This window comes from Botrytis deweyae (assembly GCF_014898535.1).
Source record: "Botrytis deweyae strain B1 chromosome Unknown BDEW_030, whole genome shotgun sequence".
NCBI lineage: Eukaryota > Fungi > Ascomycota > Leotiomycetes > Helotiales > Sclerotiniaceae > Botrytis > Botrytis deweyae.
Window position 1 is genome coordinate 401,382 of NW_024066237.1, and position 17,118 is coordinate 418,499.

The 17,118-nt window shown below is 40.6% G+C and overlaps 4 protein-coding genes across 4 annotated transcripts; 3 read left to right on the forward strand and 1 right to left on the reverse strand.

Annotated features, from left to right (window-relative positions):
- Window positions 1-519: 519 nt before the first annotated feature.
- On the reverse strand, window positions 520-3,889 carry EAE98_009774 (uncharacterized protein). The gene is made up of 4 exons (XM_038957395.1): window positions 2,644-3,889; window positions 2,387-2,581; window positions 1,822-2,334; window positions 520-1,759 (listed from the first exon to the last, which is right to left on the reverse strand). The coding sequence occupies exons 1-4, from the start codon at window positions 3,378-3,380 to the stop codon at window positions 871-873; spliced, it is 2,334 nt and encodes a 777-aa protein (XP_038806334.1). The 5' UTR covers window positions 3,381-3,889; the 3' UTR covers window positions 520-870.
- A 3,430-nt stretch (window positions 3,890-7,319) lies between these two features.
- Window positions 7,320-8,448, forward strand: EAE98_009775 (uncharacterized protein; the record flags this gene model as incomplete). The annotated part of the gene is made up of 5 exons (XM_038957396.1): window positions 7,320-7,440; window positions 7,544-7,901; window positions 7,951-7,997; window positions 8,062-8,373; window positions 8,429-8,448. The coding sequence occupies 5 exons, from the start codon at window positions 7,320-7,322 to the stop codon at window positions 8,446-8,448; spliced, it is 858 nt and encodes a 285-aa protein (XP_038806335.1).
- Window positions 8,449-10,695: 2,247 nt separating this feature from the next.
- On the forward strand, window positions 10,696-11,868 carry EAE98_009776 (uncharacterized protein; the record flags this gene model as incomplete). Its single annotated transcript, XM_038957397.1, has 1 exon — window positions 10,696-11,868. One exon carries the CDS (start codon window positions 10,696-10,698, stop codon window positions 11,866-11,868), a length of 1,173 nt encoding a protein of 390 aa, XP_038806336.1.
- A 2,345-nt stretch (window positions 11,869-14,213) lies between these two features.
- Window positions 14,214-16,057, forward strand: EAE98_009777 (uncharacterized protein; the record flags this gene model as incomplete). The annotated part of the gene is made up of 5 exons (XM_038957398.1): window positions 14,214-14,426; window positions 14,483-14,740; window positions 14,807-15,055; window positions 15,105-15,411; window positions 15,477-16,057. The coding sequence occupies 5 exons, from the start codon at window positions 14,214-14,216 to the stop codon at window positions 16,055-16,057; spliced, it is 1,608 nt and encodes a 535-aa protein (XP_038806337.1).
- Window positions 16,058-17,118: the final 1,061 nt, after the last annotated feature.

The window sequence follows — 17,118 nt, forward strand, 5'->3', positions numbered from 1 at the left end:
CACCACGAAAATTCTAATTTACTTTCAAATCTTAATGCACTCACAAATCCCCAAAATTGTGTACAACAGTAAAACAAATTCGAATTCAACATGCACAAAACGCTGTTGTCAGTTAATTGGTAAACCTCCTCTTCGCCCTTCCCTCACATCCCCAAATTCTTTTTGCCTTCCCTTTCGTATTTCTCCATCCACCTCTGCTTCTTTACCAACTTCCATTTAATTCTTCTATGCCTACTTCAATAAGTGAATGTGCACTTTCTCACGGATAGACGAATTTGTTACACGCCTAACGAGATAACTTGTAGAACAAAGGAGAGGCCCGAACTACAAGGATAATACAGCCCATGGTACGACATCTCAATTACGACCGGATTCTATTTGCACGTTGACTAGAGACTGTGACTAAGATTTGAATTATCCCACATAAACATTTCAAGCATCAAGGTGCCAGGTGCCAGGTAAAACTAAGTCATTTCCAGTAATTCTATATACATTAAGCTAAATCCACCCTTAGGCGAAGAAGAAAATTATTCGTAAAAATGGTATAGATCGTTGATCGTTATATAGTCGTTATTGAACTCCATATCCGCCAGCCGGGTATTGATCCGAGTTATTGCTCCATATAAACGAGATAGCCATAGCCATATCTCCCAGCCGCCTTTCCTTCCCACCCGTGTCCGTACCCCTTTTATCCAATCAATCATCCGTTCATCCATCCATCCATCCAAGCCTCTCGTAGGCCTGTAATCATTGTGTTATCCCACCCGAATTTCGTAAGAATTGGTTTGTAGTCAAGCATAACCCTCTCGTTCATCCTAATTTATTTATCCGTTTACTAAAACCGCTCTTCCTCTAGGCGACAAAATCAAATCAAGATACCGGTTCCGCAGGTGGAGCACCAGGAGCAACGTGATTTCTCCAAGCATCTACTCTGTTCCTTCCACTACCAAGCCCAGCAAGTATTGACGACTTTGTCTTCTTCTCCTTTTCTTTCTTTGGCTTTGATGCAGAACTAGAGACTCTGGAAGGCGTAGCAGAAGCTCTCGAAGCTGGCGCATGGATAGCTGCTTCAGCCGCATAATCAGTTCTTGTTCTTCTCGGCACCACAATATCTGACGCTCTTCGTGTATGACCAGCGCCTCTTGCAGTGTCCCGAGTGGTATGTCTTCTAACAAGACCCGGGGCCGCAGGTGGCTCAGGTACAGGAGCTGGAGCAACTGTTGGGTAACGATCAGTCATTTCGCCAACTGTTGGATTTGCCGCAGCCACTCCTCGTGGTCTTAAAAATCCCGGAAGAAAATTTGTAACTCCAAGTCCAAAGTTCATAACCCCACCAGGTTGAGCTAGGACATCGCTAGCTTCGCGTATGTAGTCCTGATTCATGAAATGATTTGCGCCATTGCCGACCCCCTGAACTTCGCCTATTCCACCATTATAGTTTGCATCGCGATCATTCGTTGGCATTCCATCCGTACCCCAGTTTTGAAGCTGTCGAGCTAGTCTTTCATCTTCGCGTTCTTGACGACGTCTTTGGTCGAGCTCTTCATTGTAATTGGCAGGTGGTTGTCTTCTAGCTCTGTCTCGAGCATTTCTTGGAGGTGCTGCTGGATTTCTGACAGGAGCTTCCTGAACTGGAACGGGTTGAGGGACTTGCATGTCATCCAACCTATCATTCTCAGTTGTTTCATAATTGAACCATGGGCAATTGCACGTCTTCCATTTCAACCCACAGATCATACAAAATTGTGCTGTACAGTGACTTTGAAGATGATATATGTTAGTTTCTTGACCACTCTAGCTGTGCACAAATTCTCCACTTACCAAGTCATATGGTTACACCCCTCCTTCAACTCTACCATAGTCCTACAACTGTAACAACGTTGCCATCCAGCTTGTTTTGCAGTTTCAAGCAATTTGTTTGTTTCCTCGTCTTTAGGGCATTCTTTCGATCCATGCCATTTACCATTACACAATGCGCAGACTTTGGTCTTACACCTCCCACAGATTCCATATTTTTTCCCGTTCTCCTTGTGAATATTTTCGGGTTTGATCCATTCACCACATTTCTTCGCGGGACAGTATATTCGATTTTTCGTAGTGTATTCCTGATATTTCTTATTCCAAAGTTTCTTGAAAGGTACATCAAATAGCTTTTCGACATGTTTCAATGGAATATGTTCTGATGTACAACATTTTGGTGGCATATGTGCTGGATCCTTAACGGACAGTCGGAATATCCGTTTGAGGCAAGAATGACACATTCGATGGCCACATCGTAGCTTGGCACATTTAGATTTGGGAATATCATCGGATAGACAGGTGAGACATTCGACACTGTAATGATTAGGATACTACTTTTGCGCATCGATTTTATGGGATGACTTACAGCTTTTCCGGTTCGGGGGGTGGAGGAGGAGGTGGTGGTGGTCCGGATGAGAAGAAACTTCCTAAAAAACTACCACGCCGTTGTGATGTTTGTGAAGTGGTTGTATTTGCGACAGATGCTGGTGGTTTTGGCACTGTTGTATTACTCCTCCTCAATATTGGCGCAGGCTCCGTGGTAATACGAGTCGTTGCACTCCTACATACAAATGCGATTAATATTAAACCACAATGTAAGATGCGCAAAGCGAAGATACATACCTCGAAAGTGGAGGGCGTGACACGGAATCACCGGCAGTGATTTTAGTTCTACGCGATGCACTTTTCGACCCTGAGATTCCTACATCTGCGGAGCCGTTTGTAGGCGACTTATCTTTATCCTCTTTCTTCACCCTCCTAGTTGAACTTGACCTTTTTGGTTGCTCCGGAACCACAGCCTTGGTTCTCTTCTTCGACTTTGGATCCATAGGTTCTACTGGGGAGTTATCATCGTCTTCGGAATCACTACTAGACTCATCCTCTTCGTCCCGGCGTCTCCTTTCCGTTTTAGTCGCCTCCCGAGGCTTGTTCTTACTTCCACTCTCCTTCTCCCTCTGCCTCTCCCTTGGGGCAGCATAAACATAATCACCCCCCGATTTCTCCTCCCTCTCACTTGTTTTTGATCGCGAATGATGTCCAGCACCGTCTTCTGAAGTATGATGTCGTCTTCTTCTTCTATGACTCGATGACGATTTTGTCGCATCAACTGTCGTACTTGAATCGGCGGGCATCTTTTCAGTTGCTGCTGCACTGTTGCGGGTCGATCGATTTGTTGGATTCCCCTCGAGTCTTTCTAGACGGAGTCTGCGGACTTCAGAAACATCAGGCTCAACTGATGTAACTCCGTCCTCTCCTTCATGTCGTCCTGATCGTGATTTATGAACTTTGCCATCTTCTAATTCGCCATCTCGAAATTTTGGCCGGCGCCTTACTTTATGAATATCGTTCAAACCCGCCATTCGAACTTTCTAACCCCAATAGCCTCAAAATTAATTGGGCATTTGAGCCTATGGAATTATCTTCACAATGCAGTGGGTGGATTAAAACGATGGGCGAGACAATTCAACGGTGAACAGCTGGTGGTATGAGATAGGGTAATCCTTCTGCGGATGATATGATTGATTGGGCACAATTTGATTATTTGCTGACAGGCTTTTTGCATATGCAATAGCGAAAATGGGGCTGGAAACTCTTTTGATCGGATAGGTACGCAAGCAAAAATGGGTAGATCGGCGCAATTATTAAGGCTGCTACTGGTAAAGATGGCGAAGATGGTGAAGATGGTAAAATCAAAAGAAATCTTGCTGGGTATGGACCCTTACTTATGAAGAAGATCTTTTCGTAGGTACTGTACTGTTGTTTACCTAGTAGTTCCTCGACTCCGTACTTGTGGAGCAGGAGGGGGAATGAGTACGAAGAATTGGATATGGAGAACATATATTTGACATGCTTGTACGACAGATAACTTTGGAGATAAGGAACAAAATATCACAGGATTTGATCGAGTCCATATTCGGTCAAGCAACTGTACGTGCTTGTACTCAGTATTGATAATAAGTTGGACTTCATTTTGGCGGTGTTTCCGTTAACCGATATCCCTGCTACGTGCACGACCCTACTATATGCACGTTTTTTTTCATTAAAATAAAATTCAATTTAAAATTCAAAAATCATTAAAATAAGATAGAATTCAGTTTCAGAATTCAATAATATTATTTATTTTGATTTTTTAGAATTTCAAATTATTAAAATAAAAACTGATTAAATAATAATATAAAGAGAATATATAATTTTGATATATAAATTTTCAATAATAAATATATTAAAGTTTATTTATAAAGTTAAAAAATATTTTGATAGATTCTTTGATATTAATGCTTTTATAAAGAAAACAAAAAAATTAAAAAAGTAATAAGAATTGATTTTAATATAGATTATTAGATTTTCTAATTATTTTTATTATTTGAAGTTTTTTTAAAAATGAATTTTAAAATGAATTTAAATTTTTTATTTAATATTGAAGTTTTGAATATTATAGTCTTTTTGAAAGAAATGATGTTGAATATTAAAATATATAAATTATAAACCAATCAAAAGAAATTCTTTAAATAAATCTTTTATTTTTAAAATTCTATTTTTAAAATCTTTTAAATCTTATTTTTATGATATATAATGAAATTCTAATAATGAAATTATTATAATAATATAAACAATTTCAAAATAAAGGTTTTTATAATTCAAATATTATTAAATTAATTTTTAAAAAAAGAAAATCTTAATAAAAATCATTTTAATATTAATAAATCCTGAAAGTTCAAATATTGAAATTTCTTATTAAATCAAAAATCAATTAATATAACTTTCTTCTTTAATATTAAAATGAAATATATATATTCAAAGATTATAAAAACTAAAATTTCAATAATTATTAACAAAAGCTTATATTATTATTAATATTATATCAAATTAAATTCTTGATATTTATTTTTAAATCTTTATTTCAATATAATATTGGTAAATTATAGATTTTAATAGATTTATATAAGATTTTAAAATCTGTTATTATTATATAATTGAAAAGTAAAGTCAAATATTATAAATTCATTATTATATTAATAATTAATTTTTATAAATATTCTTTTGAAAAATTATTAGAATTTAATATCAATATAATTTCAGAATTTCAATAAAAAGTTTAATTTTTTTTAATTATTTCATATTATAATATAAAGAATTTCATAATTTCTTTAAATAAAACTTATATTTTCGATTCTATTAAAAAATATATTAATAAATAAGTAATTTCTTATATTAAAATTCCATATCTTATTTATTAGTTTTATTATTATAATCTTTCACAATTTCAGATTTTTCATTTTCAAATATTATATCAATTTATTCAAATTATCTTAATTTTAAATTTCAAATGATTTCATTGCTTTTTTGATTTTTAATTCAATTTAATATGATATTTTATATAAATAATAAGAGCGTGCACATAGTAGGGCCGTGCACATAGTAGGGATATCGGTTATCGCTGTTATCCTCGATACATAGTCGCAAAGCTCGCACGGAGGCACGCTCGCTCGCACATTAGATGGAGATGAAAATGGCACGGCCCGCAAGGAAAAAGTCTTTTTCTTTTGTAAGATTACTTTGTAGGATTACAGAACTTCAACAAAATGTACCCTCATAACCCTGCGAAACCATTCGTTTTGTTTTGCTTGCTATACATATTCAGTAAGTCTAATGACAACACACACCCTCCTTTCTATAATGATTGCAAGTATCAATCATCACCAAAGAAGAGGATAAGAAGAAGGGATTGTGACAAATATCGCGGATATACGTCGTAGAGATCATTGGCTTACCATTCGCCAAGGGTCTCGAAATTGTATCTGCTGCATTACCTGTTGTCATCTCTCTCCTCTCTACCAAGCACCATACCATTCAAGCTACAATGAAAGCATTCGGGTTTCTCACATGGCAAGTGCTTGTGTTGATGATTTCCTATCGATCCTGTTCAGCAATCGTGCTGCATTTCTCCATCAATACGCGTATTTGTGAAGAGGCCTACAAATGTTGAATGTTGGTAGAGACTCCCTTTGGAATCTCAAATTTGTGTTTAACCATCAACAATGATGTGTACATTATGAACGATGTCAAAAAGTCCACTCAGAGACAGGTTGTCTTTCGTTTCGAACGGGACCATGCAATGTAGTGCTGGCCTCATTCAAATGTCGCCTACGTGGATATGCAGAATATCAAGAAAGGGGCGGGGCCAGATCGAGTTGCGAAACGGTTGGATTGCAACGTCTACCGAATTTAGACGACATATTGAGAAAAATTTCATACACTGCTTTGAACAAAGAAGCCTGATCAGACGTCAGATTATCAAGCATTATAACTTGTCACCCTGTTGTGTTCCAAGCAGGGCTATCGATTTCCATTATTTGCTTGCCCTCATACCAACACCAATCGTCGTTTCTACTCTAGGCCATCTCACCTCTCTGAATTTTCCATCTCCGCCTCTGCTTTACCAAAGTACTTGGTCCTCCGTGGCCACACCGTTCATCCAAGTATGAATTAATAATTCAGTATCAGAAAGGATCATGATACAAAGCCAGTGAATGTGGTGACTACTGGGAAAGGGAGCACCTGTTTGTTTGCTGATTTAAGAGGTTTCCACAACAACGTCAATGTGGCCGAAGTACTTTCTTTAGCTGGTGGTAATAGCATTGTGTGCAAACGCGATCACTCAATTTGAAAAAAAGTCGTGGAATCCTGCCCGATGCCAAAAAGGATACTGCTGCACCTTTCAGTCAAATGGTTAGCCCTGGTCATCATCATCTTATACTTCTACTTATGTAGAAATGAGTAAATCTGTTGGCAAATTGTTGATACTTTGTCCAGTAATAATTTTAATACCTAGGATAATTTTTGGGGCTCTCTGAATTGTGCTTGTGGATATTCTTCGGCATTCCCTGTTGGCCACCAAGATCCCTCATACATCCGTTCAAGGTTTTTTTAACACTTTCTTGGAAAGTATTAGGTAGCACGCTACAATGGTATCTGCCTAAGGCAGTGAAAAGCTCGATGCAGTCTCATGCTAAACTTCGATGAAATGCGCATCCCACTCTAAGCAAATCTTACATCCATGATATATCATCGACACGTTTTTTGGTATTCCGATAACTTAACTCGCTTAAGTAGTTTATGCTGCTGATCATACTTGCAGCTTGCTATAGAGCCTGCAGACTCCACTTCTCCACGAATCCTCAACCACCCAAAGGCCATCCGCATATCCGATCACATGTATTTTACAACACAAGTCTTATAAATATCTAATAATTGCATTCACGATTCAACTCTTTTTTATCTTCTTCAATACTTTCATCATGGGAGACGACAAATATAATAGAAATGCCTTAGTCAATCGGACATTACCTCAGATGCAGCTAGCGAATGGCTTGAGCAACTCAGCACCTCCCTCAACTGATACTGAAAAGGATTCATCAGGTTTGAATCCTGCTATCAAAAGATTTGCGGTTAAAGGAAATGCAATCTGTATCATCCCCCTCCCAACTATCATCGACAACACTTACATAACGATCCAATTTAGTCACAGGCGGAGCAGGCACTCTAGCTTTACAAGGAGCTCGTGCCCTTCTCGAACACGGCCTTAGTGGATTAGCTCTATATGATATCAGTCCAAAAGACGATCATCCTGGCATATCCGCCTTGAGGGCAGACTTTCCTAGTGCCAAGATCCTATTGAAACAAGTTGATGTCACAAACGTGGAAATTTTGAATCAAGTTATCGATGAGACAGCATCAACCTTAGGAAGTATTGATATATTGTGTTGCTACGCAGGTGTTGTCGGATGTGTGCATGCGCTCGATATAAGTGTCGATGAATGGAGACGCACTTTGGAGATCAATACAACTGGGGCGTTTCTATGTGCACAAGCTGTTGCTAAGTATGTTTCTGTGTTGGCTTTAAGGTGGTAATGCTAATTTTGAATTTAGAAAAATGGTTGATCAAAAAACTGGTGGTTCCATTGTGTTCATTGCATGTTTGTCTCCGCAATTTCTAAGTAGTCAATTAACGATTGAGTGTACACTGACAACAATTTCTAGCGATATCTGGTCATACTGTTAATTATCCTCAACCTCAAATCGCTTACAATGTCTCCAAATCTTCTTTACTTCATATGAAATCATGTCTTGCAGCTGAGTGGTCTCGATACGGTATCCGTACGAATACCATCTCTCCTGGTTACATGGATACTATTCTCAATGAAGGTGATGGATTAGAAGACGCAAGGAATATTTGGACATCCAGAAATCCAATCGGTAGGATGGGAAATCCAGAAGAATTGAGTGGAGCTTTGGTACTATTATGTAGTGGAGCGGGAAGTTATATTACTGGAGCTGATCTGATTGTCGATGGTAAGTTGATGGCCATGATGGGACATCTGTGGAAGGTATACTAATTGATTGTTAGGAGGTCAAACTATCTTTTGAGCAATGAAAGAGATGCTGGAAAGTAACACCGAGGAGGAAGTTTAGCAACATGGCCTTCACCAACTACGTCACCGAGCATTCTGTCAGATTATCGAATATCATGTTGTCATTTCATCTCGCCCGAATTCAGTTGTTAGATTGTGCGGTGTAGGTCACTTCTTGTGGTAAAGGCAATGCCTCTGCGCGCTTACCCCACTCGAGCGTGTTTCTAGTTTCATAGTTGCCGCTTGAAGTTGATCCAACAGTCTTTTTAACCATGGTTTCCTCGATATTTGGATTTATGTTGAAAGTAAATTGACATTCCCTTACTTAGAGATATATCTAGAATGTCTTGAAAAACGTTATTAGCATCTTATTTCCAAAGAATCGCTCTCTTTTTCCAATTATAAAAGGAGCATTAAAGTTTAGGTTGAGGTGCGTGAGAACTTGGAACATTCAGTCATCTATTCTTGATTCAATTATCATGGTATAAGATGTTTAAAAAAGGGAGGAAAAAGGAGAACAGTTATTCACTCAGGTTGTTTAAAATATGATCCTTGACTAAGGTTAGTAAAACTGTTGAACACCGTTGTCCTGGTATAGGGAGTGCTTGGGCGGAGAGATGAAGGTGCGACCAAAATGTTCCACGACGACAATTGTTTCCCCGCCCAAGAAAATTACCATAATTTATACAGTGGGAGGGTTTGAACTTAGGATGATTTTTACTGCGCGACTGCACCAGATTACCATGCATTGAATAAAAGCAGTAATTCGGTATTTACTATCTTGGCAGGGACAAAGCTTCCTTTCCAAATTCTCAAGTCTATGAGTCGTCACCATCATTCGATGACCCAATATCTCATCAATCCCCGTCAAAATCATTCATCTTCTTCAACATGTGGGCTTGATTGACGCATAACTTCTCCCTGGGAAGCCCACGGGAGTCGAAAGTGATCCCCATTCGCCGAGAAGGTTTAAAGGTGCCATGATTGGCGAAGAACTGTACGTTCTTGGGAATCATCATGGGAAATTCTTCATATTGAAAGAGACTTTATCGTAAATCGATGGAATGAAGCGTTCCAAGAACTTTTTGAGAAATGAAAGATGAAGGTGTTATAATGTGTTGTGGTCAAATTGAGTAAGATATTTGAAGTATGTGTACGGAATCTCTCTCGGATTTTCACTGAAGCTACAGAGAAGTGAGTATCGAGTTGCCCCGAAGCTTGTCGGCGGTATCCGACGAACAAGTGTTGAGATACACAAGTGAATTAATGATCGATTTGCCAGACGATTGAGAATACCAGTAATTAGGCACACCAAGCAAGTCAAGACTCAGTAGCCGAGTTGCTGGAGAATTCTTATCGGACAGTGAATTTGATGAATAAAGAGAGTGGCAGATTAGCAACTCCACTAACTATAGCAGGTCATACTCCATTATTCCCTATCTTCGCAAACTCTGTGCTAGATCATTGTAGATTCTGACCACAACACGCTCTAAGTAAATCGTCAAAAAACCAACTAGTGGGGCCTAGGTTGAGAATTGGAAAATTGGCAGATACATAAAATGTGCACGGTGACCATGAAACTCTTGCAGTGGTCCCTCCCTTCGAAGTCCTCCCAGATTTCGAGCGCAAAAACGAATGGCGAATGGGCAAAGCGAAAACCAAAAACCGAGAGGAAAATCCAAGGTAGATCCATGAGGATACGCGAAGGAAACAATATTGAATACTCCGGTCTACAGGATTCATGAAGGAAGCAGGCTATGGGAAGAATTCTGCAAATATTCGAGGTATTCTTGAGTCTGCCATTTCCTCCCCGACACTATCAGTCCAGCCTGGAAAAACTCCGAGACCACCACCAAGTCCAAGTAAGCCGGTATATTGAATATCACACTGTTCATCAGCACTTGTTCCATGATGGCCACTTTCTCCATCACCAGCATGAGCTTTTGAGGTCAGCGCCTAGTGTATATATATCTATCGGCCTATTATTTTCACCGCGAAGCTATTGATCGCGAGACAAAAGACATCCGCAGTTGAGTAAATAGTGTAATCGAAAATCAACAGCCGTTCTATAGAAACCTACCCCATGATTGTTCGATGGCCTCCTAAGTTGTCTGAAGCTGGTGAGCTCTGCTTACTGCTTACATAATGCGGGGTAATACTTGTGGTGTTGCTAACTTAACACCTGCTCTTCGTTTTCAATATACGTGCGAAAAAATTCACATCACACATCCTGAGCTTAACAAAATGAGCCACCGAGTTGAACATGGAGAACAATCATGACGCGAAAAGGTTATTATCAGAGAGTTTGAGGTCGATCCTACAAGGTGGCATCAATGCCGGTGTTCCAGGTGTCTCCGCTGCAATCGCCACGTCTAAAGGCATTATATGGCGGGATTCTGCTGGTTTTGCGGTCTTGGAACAGAATATCCCGATCGATGACTCGACTGTATTTGGAATCGGGAGTATCACCAAAGTATTCGTGGCGGTTGTAATCCTTCAGCTCATCGAAGAAAGTCAACTCAATGTGTCGGACAAGATCAATGAACATCTAGACCAGGGCGATTTAGATGGCATCGGTAATGCAAATGATGCAACAATTGGCGGCTTACTAAGTCATACTGCTGGTATCGAAAGTTGGGAAGATGATTTGAACTGGATCACTGAAGCGAGAGGTAAAGAATTGGACCCGAAAACAATTTGGGGCAAGAAAGATACTCTAGAGTATGTTAGACGGCCATCCAGGCTTGAAACTGGTCGTTTCTCTTATTCTAACACAAACTATACTCTCTTGGGTTTGATTGTTGAGAGAATTACCGGTCACTCCGCAGAAAGCGAGATCCGTCGAAAAATACTCGATCCTCTAAATTTAATGGATACATTTCTGGAAGAGTTTGAAGAGGTGGGATTGCGAAAGGAAAATATACCACACCGATATCATTATGCTACAGATATATTTCGCAATACTGCAGGAGTAGGTCCATGTTTCTCCGAGTATAATTGGAAAGGACTGGATCTTATTAATGCAAGTGAGTCAAATCTATCAGTAGAATGGGTAGCCGGTGGGATGATCTCCTCAATCTGTGACCTTATCAAGTTTGCGACTTCTCTCCGGGATGGAAAGCTGCTTAGTCCCTCATCTATGGATTTTCTCAAAATATGGCAGCCGGCCACAGAATCAAAGGAAATTGGGCATGGGATCTTTAAATCCGGAAATCCTCATACACAAAAGAATTGGCTTGGACATAATGGAAGCGTACTTGGATTTACCGGATCTCTTTGGTGGAATGAGGAAATCGATTGTGTTGTATGTGTTCTTGCGAATGTGGGAACTATGCATGCTGGAAAAGTTCCATCGAGTGCGCCACAAATTGCCTTCGAATCCGAGTTCCTAGAAGTAGCTGTCAAGTTGACTAACATCGCCGTGAAAGAGGAATAATTATCAACTTGGAGAGAAGTACTAGCTCTAAAAATGTTGCGGAAGTCCCGAAATTTTCTGTCTGCTCCCAGGATTTGAAGTAAGTCAAAAATATTAACTCCGAAGTCTCTTCATGCATCACCCCAGGAGAGAAGGAAGCAGACTCAAGCTAGAACTCCGTTTGAAATCGCATATTGAGAATGTGGCAAAGGTAGGGATCAAAATCTTTAGTTCATTATTTATGGACGGCACACATTTCTTCATACCCAGTGAAATGTAATCTCAACAATCGACGAAATCGATCCACGATCCACTTCTTTCTCTTATCTTAATTTCTAATTTTCCTATCATGAAGAATGGTGTGACTGTCAATGTGACAGCATACGCAGGAATAGAAATGGAAAGTGCAAGCGGTTGCTTGGAAAGGTAGATAACCACCTGGAAGTTCCAGTCGACGATTTATACATATGAAAGATGAGCTTCAGGCCGTGGGGAAATTGTTATTCTACACAGCGAAGATTAAAACTTGCCAAAGTCTCCAGAGAAATGGTTGGTTGTGAGTAATACGACTAAATTAGTATTCGGCATTGACCGCTGGTTTGACGAACAAAATTGGATTTCCCAGATCTCGGCTCTCCAAGTGGAGCGGAAAGCAAGATCAAGGCAATTTGTCCACGCCACGTGATGGATTTCTACCTACCTAGTACTCCACGATACATCTTTCGTCGAAGCATGTCAGTGTCGGGTAACAACCGTGGAGCCGAGGTAGGCGGGATTGCCTGGCACACTAGTATTCCCCGCCCCCCACTATCCCCCCAAATTAATGTTCTCCGGAGTTACATTCGTACCCACACAAGACACGAGTTGTATAATGCATTCGGAGCGCTTTCCCAGATTTTAGGTGGAGCGGAGCTAACACGTTGCAGAAGCCAGACATGTTATCTTGGTGGGCGGGGCGAGCACTCGTCGAATCAGCTGAAGTTCATTGAACTGGCTACGGTACCCAAGGTTATAAACTCGGAATTTGATCAATCCAGTAACGTTGCGTACCTTTCTTAGTCATTATTCATTCCACCATGAATATCTCTCATACGCAACGCATCGCATCATACATCAATACTATTGACGTACCCTCATATTTTATACTGGTATCGTATCTAAGACTCGGACGACCAAGAACTCACCATTATCTTTGCCTGATGTGAACCCTTTTCTCAATCGTTGAGAAAAGCTTTGCACCTTCCCGTTAGAATTGACTTTAAGAAAGCTTAGTTCCACAGTCCTTGGAAATCTGCGCGCTACAACTGTTCAATTGCGAGCCCCATTTTACGGTAACTTCGGATTCCGAAGCTTACAACATAACTCATCACTCATAACTCATAGCTTATCTCAAATTCTCTCTATGCTCCGGCCACAACTTTAGGTGAAAGAGTCATGTGGTTATCTCCCCGCTTGCGTCCCCGTCAGATTGATTAGAGGTCCATAAAAGAATCGTAAGGTGGAAACAATTGTATACATGTTTTCTCCATGTTTCCGATCGACGGCAACCCATTTTGATCGTCGGTTACTTCTCCGCACGAGGCAAATCCTTTTCGCTTTGTTTTGAAGGAGAAGTGACGTTGTCCACGTAGGTCCACACACGCGTTGTCAGAATTCCCTGTTGAAATCTCAATTTCTGCACCTCGAATTTCCAATCATTTATTCCAGCATCTCGTGTATACCAAATTGTGTGTTGCTTGCAAGTCGCAAGCATGGAACGGAACAATGATTGTGACTGAGGAAAGCTGATTGACAGTGGCGGAGCCCGGGGTGGAGCGCGGGGGAGTTTTACACAAGAAGTTAGCGTAGTTGGGGGAAACCTAATTTGACAGTACGGGGTGCGGGGCGTAACTTCTCAAAGAGAATAGTTTCCTGCCAAAGCTAACCAATTTCAATTCGTGCGCATACAATTTCACATAAACTCCCTTCGTTGCTCCTAATTGGTTCTGGCATGCATTACTGTTGAAGCATCATGTAGGTAGACAAATAAAGAAGCTACGGGGGGCGGGGCGGACCCGGACGGTAGAGTTGTCTCATGCAGCATCGATTTTACCACCAATAAGCGTCTTTCCGGATATGCAAAGATCAACAGGATATAATGTCCCAATTCCCCCAATGTACCCAGGTATCTTTCCATATTCTGTATGAAAGCGAGAACGAGCAATTTATTTTGTCAATCGCCATTGTTTATACGCGATAGGAAAGTTCTACTGTGCTCTTTCCGCATCTGAATTGAAGCTGCCGAGCTTCCGATCTTCTGTCCATTTGTTAAGCTTTGGGAACATACTTTGCAAAGACGGAACAACATTGCAGAAACCACATTCAAAATGGCGACGACTGGAACCAATGTGCACGGGGAGAAGGGCGACATTGAAAGCTTGAAGGCACATAACCTGGAACATGACGAAGTCCTAGTTGATAAGGATCTTATGAACGATGCCTTCGAAGGAGAGAATCGAGAGCATGAGATGGGTATGTGGGAGGCTGCAAAACAACATCCCATGGCTTGCTTTTGGGCATTTACCTTTTGTTTCACTATCGTGAGTCCCCAACTGTTATGCCAATGTCCCGCAGAATCTCTTCTAATACAACTTAGGTGATGGAATCGTTCGACATGTTCTTGAATGGCAATTTCGTTGCACTCGGCTTTTTCCAGAAAACTTACGGTATCCAACAAGCTGATGGATCATATGCCGTCCAAACAAAATGGCAAAGTGCACTGTTTCAGGCAGGTCAATGCGGTGCCTTCGTTGGTGTCTTCTTGGCTGGCCCTGTTACCAATCGGCTTGGCTACCGTTGGACTACAATTCTTGGCTTGATCATGATGAATGCCACGATTTTTATCTCCTTCTTCGTAAGTCGCATGCTTCCTTTCTCAATATTTGCAAGCCTCAATGAGCTAACAACGGATACAATTTAGGCCGACTCTCTCGCTGTACTTACAATCGGTCAAGCTTTCGAAGGTGTCCCTTGGGGATTTTTTATCGCAAATGCTCCAGCATATGCAAGTGAGGTCGTACCTCTCTCGCTTCGAGGTGCATGTACTGCCACCCTACAAATGTCCTGGTCTATTGGCAGTATCATCGTCGCCGCTGCCACTTATGGTTACAACAAAAAGAATAGCACATGGGCCTGGAGGGCACCTCTTGCATTGCAATGGCTTTTTCCCGTAAGTATTCCATTTGAAATTCCGAAGATGTAAAAGCTCATTTGTCCAGACTCCACTCTTGATTCTTATCTTTTTCGCACCAGAATCGCCTTGGTGGCTGATACGACGGGGTCGCAAGGAAGAAGCTATTCGATCCATTACGCGTCTTGGTAATAAATCCGAAGGGTATGCTGAAGGTCAAATTGCAATGATGGAGCGTACCGTCGAGATCGAAAAGAAAATAGGAGGGGACCCAACTCTTCTTGACCTCTTCAGAGGTACTGATTTGAGACGAACTATTATCACTTGCTTGATCTACGCATCACAAAACTTTGCCGGAAATCTTATTGCCAATCAAGCTACCTTTTTCTTCGAGCGTAAGTGGATAATCTTCTCTTTGAAATATGAAATCATAGTTAGCTAATTCTATTGATGTGTTTAGAAGCCGGAATCTCCACAGACTTTTCTTTCAAGCTTAATTTGATCAACTCATGCCTTCAATTGGTTGCCAATGTCCTTTCCTGGCCTCTTACAGCCAGATTCGGTCGTCGAACAATTTATCTATGGGGTACAGCCACTAACGTCACTTTGCTCTTCATTCTCGGTATCTGCGCCTCCATTCCACAGAATAACTCGACCAATTACGCTCAAGCATGCTTGGGAATAATTATTTCATTCGTCTTCGCTGGAAGTCTGGGGCCAATTTCATACAGCATTATCGCTGAGACATCCTCTGTCCGTCTTCGTGCCTTGAGCACTGGTGTTGGTCGTGCTGCCTACTATGTTGCAGAGATTCCTATGATTTATCTTGCCTCACAAATGCTCAACTCAACCGGATGGAATCTTGCAGGAAAGTGCGGTTTTGTATGGGGAAGCACCGCTGTTGTCTGTTGGGTCATGGCCTACTTCTTCCTCCCTGAGCTCAAAAATCGCTCTTACCGTGAAACCGACATTCTTTTCAACCGAAAGATTTCTGCAAGGAAATTCAAGTCGACTATCATTGATGTCAAGGATAACGATTAAGCTGGTGTTGGTATAAGGTTAAAAGAGTAACATACCTTGTAATTATAAATGGGTGGGAATCGTGATTCGTGGCCTGCTCCCAAGTAAGTAGTCAAGTACTATATTATAGACTATAGAAATTAGATAGAACATAGAACATAGAAACAGAATATAGAGCATGTATTAATCTTAATTGCAAAGCTTTAAATTTATATCCATTTGAGCATACTTCATTTTCTTTGTTCCTAATTCTTCCTAGAGCTCCTACTATTAGAGCTCCACTACTTCACTGCGCATAAGAGTAAGCTGGTCCTCATTAGTATCGGGGTTCTGACAATACCGGGATACCTTCTCCTGTACTGTGTTGTCGCGTCGTTTCGAGCATGTAATTATATCTATTGCTTAAAGACCCTTGAATAACCACCCAATTTATGCGTACAAGAAGGCTCCATCTAATACTTTCATCAAGATGGAAGTCTACTTTGCTTGAAAAAATCCTCCATCGCGCTCGTCGCTCAGCAATCTCTTCGTTATCAAAACCTTCGCTCTCAAGCTTTATTTGAAATCCGACGAAATCTTCGCAATCTACATGTTGTAAAGCTTGCTTAGTAGTGAAAATAAACATCCTGTCAGTTTTTACGAAACGATCTCTTCAATCTGAGAGGTAGTATTGTGAAACAATAAGCATGATACACTATGAGTCGAAGCAAAGTCTACATTACCTGTCAGCACTAATGCAAGGCATTTTAGTGAGTACGTAAAATATTACCAACATTTTCAGCCCTGTCGATCAATTCCGTAGAACCTCCTTATGTTTCATAATATTACAGTAAGGGGCATTTCTGCAGAACTCACGACTAGCAATTGATGTCGATTAATCAAGACGTTGAAGTGCAACTAAGGAACGGCAAGTGACTATGGCCACACTCAGCAGCCAAAACTCAAATGGAGTCAAATATATAAGTATCCAGGTCTTCTAATTTCGGTAACTTTCCTTAGACTTTCATACTTGAGTGTGCTGCTATGTTCACAAAAGGCTTTTCCAAGACGCCCAATTGATTATGTTCTAAGCAGTACGTTAT

What these genes read in the sequence shown, in the direction of transcription:
- EAE98_009774 (XM_038957395.1), bottom strand. Translation starts at nt 3,380, where the DNA reads ATGGCGGGTTTGAACGATATTCATAAAGTAAGGCGCCGGCCAAAATTT. An exon ending in TCACGCCCTCCACTTTCGAG is followed by an intron (nt 2,582 to 2,643) that starts GTATGTATCTTC and finishes ATTTGTATGTAG; the next exon opens with GAGTGCAACGACTCGTATTA. An exon ending in CCCCCCGAACCGGAAAAGCT is followed by an intron (nt 2,335 to 2,386) that starts GTAAGTCATCCC and finishes TAATCATTACAG; the next exon opens with TGTCGAATGTCTCACCTGTC.